A 12,091-nucleotide genomic window follows, 5' to 3' on the forward strand; every position below is an offset into this window, starting at 1 on the left:
CCCTGTTACCAAGTGGCAACACATTTGTGCCACCTGCCTGGGCTCGGGACTCATGTGAGACTGCAACTTCTCTTTTATGTACTGCCGTCAAGTCCGGCATGCTCATTGCGATGTCTCAGGAAAAGCACATTCTTAACCAGCTGGCACTTCTCAATATGCCCAGTGCAGAAGGATAGAAAAACATCCTGTTCAGCTAGTATTTCGTTACTTAGCCCTGGGGCAAAGGGCACTAATCCTTAAGAATCCTTCAAAAAAGGAAGAAACTGGATCATCAAACATAGCATCAAAGATTTGGGAGACGGGGGGGGGGGGGGGGGGGGAGCGNCTCCTGTCTAGCAGTGAGGTCACTGATGGAATTGAAAAAGATTTTTTTTTCTGGAAGAAAGACATTTTAAGCTCTAGGCAGTCCTTTTAATTTCCTGAAGGGTGCTCAGGTCTAGACTGTGTGGACTGACCCCTAACGCCCATTTCAGACTTGGGAGAGTCTCTCCCAGCGAGTCCAGGACTAGGAACTAGGAGTCTGCTGGATGGATTCCTTGCATCTAAATCATCTCCATGGCCAGTCATTCTGGTTGCCTAGAGGGACTTCCTTCCCTTTTCAGAAGTTTATTGCCCCAGAACTAACAAGATGTCAATAGATTCTACACTCTAAATCCTCCTGCAGGGATGACAGAACCCAGAATCCCAGGAGAAATGGAGAGCATCAGCCAGTCAGCCGGCTAGCTGGTTGAGCAGCCAGAAGCACAAAGAGCTGGTGAGATCTTGCTTTTCCTACTCCTCACCATGTATAGGCTTCCATACAAATTCAGCTCCTGAGATGCAGGGGCCTGTGGCATCTACGCACCATCCTGCCAGAGCAGGAGGACAGCATCATTATTAAACGCGATACCATTTAACCATCACTGCACTTCTGCCATCCTTTTGCCCAAGCCAGAATCCATTTTTATCTCAAGTAACCCCTGCAGCTACATTTTCTGTGTTCGCAGAAGGTATCTCCAGTAAACCATTCCTAGGAAAGTGTCAATCAATCTTGCTCCACATACCGGTTCCACTGAATTAATACTGCATTTGGGGGTGTTGAGATGGCTCATTAGGTAACGGTACTAACCACCAAGTCTAGAAACATGAATATGACCCTTGAGACCCATGTAAGGTAAAAGAACAGAAGGGACTCCAGAATGTTGTTCGGTAACCACACCCATACTGTGACCCCCTCACCCCTCCACGTACAAGTTAATAAAGAACTGAATCCTTTTAACAATATTCGTTTCAATGGCTCCATCTCATTTCAAACTCTTAACTTTTAAATTGTAAATAAGATGACCTCAGTGCAGAAAGAAATATGTTTTGGTCCTTTGCAATCCCATAAATAAAACAAAAAGATAAAAAAAAGTCTCCAATTTCAAGTCCTAAAAGTGAGACAAAAAAAAAAAGCTTGTGGACAAACTAATTTTCAACAAACCTGCTTTTCCCTCTCATATGAAATATAATAAAGCACCTGGCTTGATCAATTATTATTAAGCATGACAAGCTCCAAAGAAAAATGATCTGGAAACTTTACTACCTTCTCATTCAAGGCAGGCTCATTATTCTAAACGTAGGCCCCGCAGACCTTGGCAATGCTGATAGGCTCTTTTATGGCATCAAGGTTAGCATTTAATGCAGGTTGTAAGGGCAAGTGTTTCTTCCATCCAATTTTTCTGTTTCTGTTTACTTTTAGAAGACTTAGTGTGATCTTTACATCATTTCCATCAAAAAGCTTTTGTCATCCTGCTAGCTGCATGTTTGAAACCATTGTTGGTCACTTACTGTAAAAGCCTCACACAGACGAATGGTTTGGTTCCCTTTATTTTTTCTTTTTAGTATTTTTTCATTTGACTTGAATAATGTCCACAAAAACAATAAGTAACCTATTATACTCAATCTTTTTGAATCTGTAGAACAGGTCAGAAGGTGTTGCACTGAGTTCCTGGTAGGGAGTGACTGACTAGAATGCTTCTTACTAAAACTTGGAAAAAGAAAGGACTTAATTAGCCTTGCTGTTAGATAACAAGACCAATATTGAATATGAAACATATATTTGATAAATATCATGTCATTACAAAGAACATAGTAAAAATGAGGACAGTCCCATGCAAGGGCTTATGCTATAGTGACAAGGACATACATGATAAAACAGACACACAGAAGAAAAGCAAGTATCACAGGAAAAATTCATACTGTTCAAAAATGATTATTGGGAAGAGAGTATTTTCTTTCAATATACAGTTTTCTGTAATGATATTATATTGATTGTATAGTAAGGAAAATAGGCTTTCCCAATGGAGCACATACTATCCTGGTCCTTGAGGGGTATGCACTGCAGGTACCCCACACTGTAGAAAACCATTCTGGTCCATTTTTACCTATTCTTTTCCTCTTCTGTTCCACTTCCCCTTCCCCTTTTCCAACTGTCTTTCTCTCTTCCATCTTTCTCTCCTCCTCCCTCTTCCTTTCTTCCGTGTGTGTGTGTGTGTGTGTGTGTGTGTGAGCGCGCACACGCACCTACGGGTACACGTATGCACGGAGGTAAGAAGTCAAGGTCAGATCTCTTCAATTGCTTCTCCACCTTAATTTTTGAAGCAGTGTCTCTCGCTGAGTCTAATCCACAAGTTTCCATTTTGGATTAGACTGCCTGGTCAGCAGGCTCCAGCGATGTGCCTGTCTCTGTGCCCCTAGCATTGCCATCGCAGATAAGCTTTTCTACCCAGCTTTTTACGCGGTGCCAGGCATCCAAACTCAGGTCCATGCGTGTACCAGAAGCATGTTTCCTACGAGTGATCACCACAGCCCTTTCTTCTCTTCTCATGGTAAAAAGATTGAGACATGGTGCATACTACATTTTCACAGCAAATTAATTTGTAACATTGCAAAGAACCCCTTGGTAATAATGCCTTAGCCAATGGCCAGATTACAATCTGGCTGTTTTTGTTAATGAGCTTGAGAACTGGTAGGCACCTAAACCAAGTTCCACAGGATAAGCTGAGAGATACTTGGACTGTAGATTTATTTATAAACTCTAAACAAAGCATCCACATCTCCTTGAGAGATGCATATGTATTTTTTTATCACTTCATTTTTTTAAGTCAAGTTTTCTCCTGTCACGTAAAGGATACCACAGTACTAAGAACAGAGATGATTATCAGACAATAGTAGACTCCTCAGCAATAGTTACTGTGCACGGCTTGGTGCTGCATTCTGGTGTGTTTTTGCTTCTTCACCACCCACAACACCTTTCCTTAAAGTTTTAGAATTACTCTCATTGTGTCTTCTCCCTAGATGTTACTAACCTATTTTGTCTTTATCTTTGTCTGATCGTAATCCCCGACTCTGTTGATGTTGCTTTTTATTTAATTTACATACGAGTTCTTTATCTTCCGACACTTCCCGCCTTCTCTTCTTGCCTCCTACAAGTTGTCTTCGAGTGTCTATTACTAAACAAGTTGGATACTTAAGTTTTAAATAAGTGGAAATTCAATTCAAGAAAACCCGTATTTTAAGTTTGGGGTTCTTATCTCTCCCTCCTGATATTGTTTTGTGAGACATGGTAGCACAGGCTACCGTGATGATGCTGTTCAGGTTGACCTTGGACTCCTCCACCTGCTCTCATCAGTTTTCCAGGATTGTAGGTATATAAAAACATGTCTGGCAAGCTCATTGCTCACCAAGACACTTAGTGTGTTTAACTGACCTTTGGATTTGTTTCTTGTGTTCAGATCTAAGACTGGAGAGGATTTTGATAGAGGCAGCACACAAATAAGGTCCTTAGGTGCACAGCTTTTCCACATAGAAAGGAACATGATTTACTGGGAATAAATTCCTGCCTGTGCACAAACAACCAACTCACAGATAAACCTCTTTCTCATGCCTTCTCACTGTCTGCCATCTACTAGAGGGTGCTTCATGCACACGCAGCCACAAAAGCTGAAGAGGAGAATAGTATTTTAACGTCAGTCCTTGAAGAGAGTGATATCTTGGGTTCTAGGATGAGGGGGGGATTGAACAGCTTCCCTCCCTCTTTCATGGGAAAATAGCTGCCTTGCTTCACAGACTTCAGGGGTGTATTGTTGACACTGATTTTTTTTCTCAATCATTTTAGAAAATTTGGTACCATCCCTAGATTCTTCCAAACAATTTTTAGCTTCTGTCTTTATTATTATTAGGGATTCTGTATTTCTCAGGTTTTGCAATGCGCACTGCTAGCAGAGTCCATTTTAGGCAAGAACTCAGAAACTGAACAAAAAATTTTCAGGTGTAACTATAACAATGAAAAAATGCTCTTTTGTGAGCAATATGACAAATGAAAATATAAGTTATACCGGAAAAGGCAGCTGAAGCCATTATTCTTTTATGGATTACAAATGACCACATGTTGACAGTTTTCCCGTTTTTCTATTTAATATATCCAGGCAAGAACAGCCTGACGGAATCACCACGAGGCTCAGCGGTCTCTTTTCCCCACATAAGAGTAATCCCTTCCATGCTTTCCCAGGTCTCCTGCTTAAAGACAATTTTACTATTTAACATTAATCAAACTGCCCAGCACTGTGCACTCTGAGAACACATAAAAACATGTGCCCTGACTGAATCTTTTCCATGGGCATTCAAACCCCACCAAAAGTCAGGCCTGCAACGATGCTGTAGATTGCCTGAGATCATGCCAGGGGTTCCAAAGCTATAAGCCCATAGAAGGCAAGCACAGAGTCACTAAGCAATGTCTTAGTGATTGATTATTAAATACACTGAAATAATTCTCATTATCATGAAGACTCTTTCAGATTGAATTATGACTTTAAAGAAATGTATATCAAACATAAAAATCTACATGGAAAGAATTACAATGTGAAAGTTGTATGTGGCAAATATATATGTAATTTTATATTTATATACCGGATATGAATAAGGTTTAGGCAATCAAAAATTGGAAGTTCTCATGTTCATCTAAATCTGTGTGTGTGTGTGTGTGTGTGTGTGTGTTGGGGGGGGGGGTTCTGCCCTAAACATTTGATTAGGACGGGCATACGCTTACCAACATGCCCCTGTAAATTATGGTTTATCCTGACGTACAGCACCAGGGCATCCTTCATGTGGTCCAGTAATGAACTGAGAGGCACACAGATTATGGGAGAGTCTCATGATCAGGGAGGCTCTTTGTTAATATTTCAGCTCATTGGTTGCTGTGTTTCTTACTTGCAGTAAAACAGTAGTGGGGACAGAAAATGGAGTTGGTCTTGGCATGTAAAGAAAAGTGCAACAGAAACAAGTCTAGGAAACAGATAATATTCTCAGATCGCAGATTGTCTAATTTTGTGTCCATATCCTTGAAGTAGTTGCCTCTTGATCATAGACCATTTGCCTGATACCTACAAGCTTATTTAATAGAAATGTTTGTTGTTTAGCTTACACCCAAGGGACGCAGAAATGCTAGTGAGAATCTCACCAATGAATCAGTCCTTGGTGAGTGTGGTTAGCAAAACTCTGACTTCAGAACCTCTGCAGGCTCCAAATATGCCAACAAGACCAATTCCTCTGGTTTGTAGCCACGATGAACACGCCTTTGGCTGCTCCTGGGGCTCACTGGGGCTCAGGGAAGAAATGGAGTGGACCGGAAGCACTTTCTATCTGTGGCACCATTCCTTGGCATTTTTGGATTTTGAAACCAAATTGGGAAAACTGACTTTAGAACTGCTTTTTGATGAAAATGTTTACCTGTGACTTCCCAGTCCTTAGCACTTTCCCTTCATATTTTCTCAAGATGTAAAATCGGAGTCCAGGAATTCCTTTGAGTTCCCACAGAAATGGTGCCAATAATTCTGTTTTATTTTTCTTTTTTTCTTTCTGTTCCTCAGGAAACTTCCTTGGCTCAGCAATAATGTAACTTCCTGGCAACCCCTTGGCAATCTTCACCCTAGAGATTCTGGAATGCTTTCGCTTTCCGTGGGGGAAAGAGTGGGCTCTTGTGTGTTCTTTTCCCTTCCAGCACACAGTGGAAGAAATACATGATTTAACCCTTTCTTAGGGAGCCTCTGGGTCCCCTAGAAAATCTTAACTCATGAACAAATTCACAACCCTCCCTTCTTTATCCTCCACAGACATCAGCATTGGAGAAGCATCTACTGTTTTTCTATGACCTGATGAGATCCCAGGATGGCTGAAGGATGCTCTGAGAACGGTAAGATGCAGTTTTTTTCCATAATGCCAAAACAGCGTCAAGAAGAATGGCTGGATGGTTTGAATGTGAAATGTTCCTCACGGGATCACACATTGCGTGCTTGCTCCTCAGGTGTGGGTGCTGTTTTAGGGGTGGGATTTCAATTTTACAAAGTACAGGAAATCTGGAAGGAGCAGGGCATTCTCTGTGCTTCCTGGCAGCCATGACATGAACTGCTCTGCTCTCCCAATCTTCATGTAGGGTCTTTCTCCCTATATGAAGGAGGGAAACCTCTGAAACCATGGACCAGATAAATCTGCCTCCCAGCTTGGTTGCTCAGACATTTTGTTACATTAAAGAAAATTCTTAATAATATAAATGCCTTCTAATTACCCAGGATGTTTATGACGATCCTAATTATTTTTTTGATCATGCTGAAAACTGATTTTCCTGGAGGTTACAGTCATCAGATTTTGAAAAAAAGAAAACTTCTTAAGATCTGATGTTCTTTTACTTTTAGAAGTAGCACAATATTTTGTTCTATTCTGGTAAATTCTTGATGTCTAAGAGTAAAGGAATATCCTACTGTGACTAATTTAAAATTCTACAAATAAGTTGGATCCAACAATCAAAACGAAAAAAAATCAAATAACATATGACATTTTTTTAGTATCTGAGACTCCAGAGATGCCTTTAAAAAGTTTAATAAAAATTGACTTTTTTGAAGCAAAAGTCGTATATGACCAAGTGTATAAAATAATAAACCACCACATTATCAATAAGGTTCATTATAAAACGTCTTTCCTTCCTCCATTCTCTCTAGCCTTTTATCCCAGCACGGAAACGGTTTCTTTGTATACAGCATGGAACATAAATCAGTCCTTCTATGTTGAAGGGAAACCCTCAGCTCTTCTTAAACTGCCTTCTGTGGGATAGACAGATGGCCAACTGACGGACAGATAGCCAACTGCTAAGAACAGGTGCTCCCCAGGTCTCTACCATCTTTTTTCTCCTGTGAAAGGAGAAATCCTGACATTTCCAGATCTCACCTTCAATGCTAACAGAACTGAATTATAACTATGATATTTGAATAATTTATAATAAAAAATACTTAGGAATTTTTTTTCTCTGAAAGAGCTCAAGACACCCACCTCCCCTCTTTATTATTTATAAAACTTTGAGTTATGTGTGGGAGTCCAGATGGGAGTAATCAGTTTTGTTTAAATCTTTAAGAACTCTTGGGCTCCTAAGTGTACTAAGACCTCTCCTGGAGTTTTACATTTATTCCCTGAGAGACATAAAGGCAAGGCAAAGGGACAAACAGACTTTCAAAGGTCCATGATCCATCCTTACGTTAGCTACCTCTTAATGACTGTGACAGACAGAAACAAATGGCAAGATACAAGGTTTATTTTTTGCTCGAGGTTGAGGAGGCATGGTCTATCATGGGAGGAAAGGCATGGGGGCTGAAGCATGGCTCAAGGCCATGGAGACACACGTATGTCATGATTTGTTGTATTTCAGAAAACTGGGAAGTAGAGAAAGCTTAGCCTGGAAGTAGGGTTGTGTCCAATCATCAAAGGCTATACCAACTTCCCTACCTCCATCAGCCATGTTTTACAAGCTTTTCAAGTTTCTACAGTTTCCTCCAACAGCACAATCAATTAGGGACCTGCGGGAAAACATTCTATACTCACACGGTAACATTTGGCCCTAATTCCCCACTGGCTGGTAGCTATTGATGAACACAAATTGCAATCAATCCAACTTCAAAAGCTGCATCAGTATGGATACCGTTCACAATTACAAAGTCTCTTCTGAGACTCAAGGCAAACTCACAGATGTGAGCCTTTGTAAATGTCACAGAGCAAGCTGGATACCTCCAACAGACAATGGCACTTGATTCCAAAAGGGAAGAGAGGGAGGACAGTAGGGAAGTCGTGAGCAAAGCAATACTGAAACCCAGTAGGGCAAACCTCAAACCTTACAGCTTCACATGGAGCTGCTGAGAGACCCACTCCTACCCATCAGCTGCTTTCAGCACACATGGGCTCTTATGTGACCTGGGTCCTCTTAGTGGATGCAGGCTCTTTTGGAAGACATTCCACACTCCTTATTTCTCCAGCACCCTTGGGTCTGCATTCCAACTTAGATTTCACACATAGCTTTCTTAGCGGTTCTACTATGGAGGTACTCGGTCCCTGTTCCACAGTATGTGACCTCAGGGCCATTCTGGAACCTTAGTACAGACCTGTATAACTCTGACTCTTGCTTTCTACTGCCTGTCACACCATCAGCTCTAGGCAGATAATGCTGAATTTTGCTTGTTAGGTCAAGATGAATGCTGGCCCACTTAGATCATGGCTGTGGTTGCTAAGTGCATGTGTGACTTAATTTCCTTAGGAAGATATTTTCAAGGGAACCCATTTAAAGGTATGGGATCCTATTCAGGATCTCAACTCCCCTTTTCAGGAGCTCTGTTAAAATGACTTTTTAAAAACTGGGTTTCAGTCTTATACTTGGAGGCCTTTGTTGCGTAGGGTCTTTCCACCAAGGCATCACTTCTATTGTTCCAGTACAAAGTGTCCATCTCTTCAACTGTGCTCGTCATTGCCCCAAGCCTTTGTTCTGTTACTGTAAACCCAGATATAGACACTGAGTAAATATGCAGCATCCTACATGATGTTTGCCTCGAAATTTCCTCCACCAACCATAGTTCATTACTTTTGAATTCAGGCTCACCTACATTTTCAGGACATGGGTAGCTGCTTTGCCAGAATGCTTCATGAATCGAATATCCTCTAGTTCAATCACTTGCCTCTGCTTAAAACCTCACCAGTCTGGCCTTTTCTGTCTGTATTTCTATCGACTTTATGGTCTCTGTACTCCCACCAGGAAGTCTCATTACTCTCCCTGGATAGTACTCCAGGGCTTCTCTGGCTTGCAGCCCTAAACTCCTCCACATTTTTCCTAGTTCCACCAAAGGCTTATGAAGTATATGGTCAGGTTTACTAGAGGCACACGACTTTCACTACCAACTTTCCTTATTAATTATTTTTCTTGTTGAAAATGCCCAACAGAAGTAAGTGCAGGGAGAACAGGCTTATTGTTTGCTCATAGTTTTCCCATGGTGGGAAAAGCATGGATGGGTGCTGAGGCAGATGAGTTTGTGATTACAGGGCTTTGCAGTATAGTTTGCCACATCTCAGAATACCAAGAGGTAGAGAGAGTTCGTGCCAAAGGTTGGGCTGGTTATGAACCTCAAAGTCCACCCATACGATCTCTTTTCACTAGCCATGCCCCACTCTCTGTTGCCTCCATGTAGCAGCTGGAGACAAGTGTTGAAGCCCAGGAACCTGTGGGGGACACTTTACATCTAAACCACGGCATGACTAAATTATTAAATTCATGCTTAAAACATTGAAGAATTGCCCTTTAAAGAGAATGGTATTTTGCATATAGATTTACAGGCAGTATGTGTAACTAGTTCATAGAAGAGTAGAGGTTCGCCTTCCTCATGTATTCTGTTCAAGCACCATGCTTCCTAATAGAACAATCTAAGTACAACTTAGCTGCCATGAGAAATGCCACTTGAAGTGATGAGCGATAGTCATTAATCTAAGAATACAGCTTTGTTATGGGACCACTCACAGCATCCTAAGAGCAGGTCCACTGAGGGTCTATGCTGAATACTGTTCAGTGAGTGTTAAAAGTTGGTACATTCTGACTTTTGCCCCTTCAATGGCACAAAAGGAGATGCGGCCTATAGGGGCTGCTGTGAAGCGATTTTATGGTTCTCTTTCAATGTCTCTTTCTCAAGGTCTGGGTTACCAGTCTCAAGGTGACAGATTACCAAACCCAGCTACCTAAGTTCTGTGTCAACTGACTTTTATGTCAGTTTTCTTTATTTGAACATTTATTCATTCTCGATTAATGTAAAAGAATTGTAATCAATAGTCTGCTAGCGTCTTTCCTTGAGAAAGACCAATATCCCAGTGAATACTGGAAGCAAAAATGTTCCACCTGTTCGAATCATGTGTGTGACTATAGTAGTCTGTAGCTCTACTCTGCATGATAAATTATTGTTCACAATGTGTTGAATCAAATGCTCAAGACAAGACTATATTGGGGAAATGGTTTGATTTTTGCTCGGCATTCATAGCCCATTCACCCAATTCTACTTGGGTAAAAATACCCGAGCTATTCTACTGGAGGCACCACTTACATATCCATAAAAGGAGGGGCTCTGTTGCACAGTATGGAATTTGTCTTGCTTCTCCTTCCTGGTGCACTGATAGCGGCACCACAGGCAATACGACGAGGGATATTTTCTGCTTTTGCTAATTAAATTGATTACATTGCATTGATTTCATTATGGCAGGGCTGTCTTACAATAAGATACAAACTTCAAAGCAAAATCAAACTCAGTGTTTATATATGACTTATGAGACTTCATGCATATTCCCAAGATTCCTTCAAATCTTATTTAGATTATTAAATAGATTGAATTTAACAACAATACCTGGCTTCTTGGGGAGACTGTAGAACTTATCATCATCAGATTGTCTTCTGGCTGCCTTTTGTTGGAACACTATAAAAATAAATACATAAAATTTATTAGACAAAGGCTTTAGGAATATGAAATACACCATGAAAGCAGAATGCAATGTATCATTTTCCTTAGTAACAATATCTGAATTGTATTCATTTCTGAGTATAAGGATTATTAAAATTGTAATCTCCTCATCTGCACAGTTAATCAGTAATTTTGGGAAGCTTTTTCTTCAGACAAAGTCCTGTGACACTGATGGAATGCTTCCCTTCACTGGTTTACTCCGGCCAAGTCCCTTTTGACATCAGGTGGAGATAAAATCTTGATTTGGTTACAAGCGATCAATGCTAAATTCACATGAAGAATCCATTTGCATAGAAACTACCCAAACTGGCATGTGGGTGATAAGCAAGGCCAATTATTGTTTCTTCTTAAAGTGGAGCAAACCCTGTTGTGCTCCACAGATGTAATAATAAAACAGGCGCTTTACTCTTGCGCCATCCACCCAGACCTCAGACCTATTAAAGCAGCTTGTTTGAATTACTTCATTATCTGAAAAGTGCTTTGTTCTCATTTATTATTTCTCACACAAAATTCTGGGAATTAAGTCAGCATTACTCACCCTATTTTGCAGATGAAAGGTAAAATCAGCGTTTTATATTTATTAAGCACCCACAAAGTTCTGGGTACTTTCTGGTATTTGCTAATGAAATAGACCAGATCCTTTACTGCTCCACTTTTGGAAAATGAGCATCCGGAGTTACATTTATTTCTTTATGGGCACTCTGAATTATGGGGTTTGGGAACTCGAATAGGCCTGGGAGATTTAGTCCAGCCTCATTTGTTTATAGATGAGGAAGTAAGCAGCTTGTAAAAGGGCTAAGTGAAGTTTGAAACGATCCCCGAGTTGTTAGCTGAGAGATGATTTAGCCCCTTAAGCCTTGGCCTTCAGTTTGTTGCTTCCCCCTTATACAGTGATGCTGCGTCTCCCACTTAGTAACTGTTCCCTTTTAAAGTTAGAGAGGGAGGCTGGGAGGAGTTCCAGGAGCATGGCTGTCTTCTTGTTCTTCTTGGTATCTCAGCAGGATCTTCCTATAAAATGGAACTGAGGCACACGGGGACAAGGAGACAACTGCACGGCACTCGCCCACTGTGACCTGGGGAGACACCTCAGTGATTGTCATGGAGTTCTGCCATGGCTTGTTAAAGCACTCTACTATCAAAGTCATATATGGAAATAATCAAGCACACACACACACACACACACGTGAGACAGGGTTTCTCTGTGTCACAACCCTAGCTGGCTGTCCTGGAACTATCTCTTGTAGACCAGGCTGGCCTCGAACTCC

At 41.1% G+C, this 12,091-nt stretch overlaps 1 protein-coding gene across 1 annotated transcript in view; it reads right to left on the reverse strand.

The window, feature by feature from the left end:
* Bank1 (B cell scaffold protein with ankyrin repeats 1) overlaps nt 1-12,091 on the reverse strand; it is a 212,615-nt gene that overhangs the window by 18,200 nt on the left and 182,324 nt on the right. The window contains exon 11 of the mRNA XM_050160095.1: nt 10,713-10,781. Coding sequence (XP_050016052.1) covers nt 10,713-10,781 — 69 coding nt within the window. The remainder of the gene's footprint in view (nt 1-10,712; nt 10,782-12,091) is intronic.

Source organism: Alexandromys fortis, unplaced genomic scaffold (genome assembly GCF_014885135.2).
Source record: "Alexandromys fortis isolate MF-2015 unplaced genomic scaffold, M_Fortis_MF-2015_v1.1 scaffold_19, whole genome shotgun sequence".
NCBI lineage: Eukaryota > Metazoa > Chordata > Mammalia > Rodentia > Cricetidae > Alexandromys > Alexandromys fortis.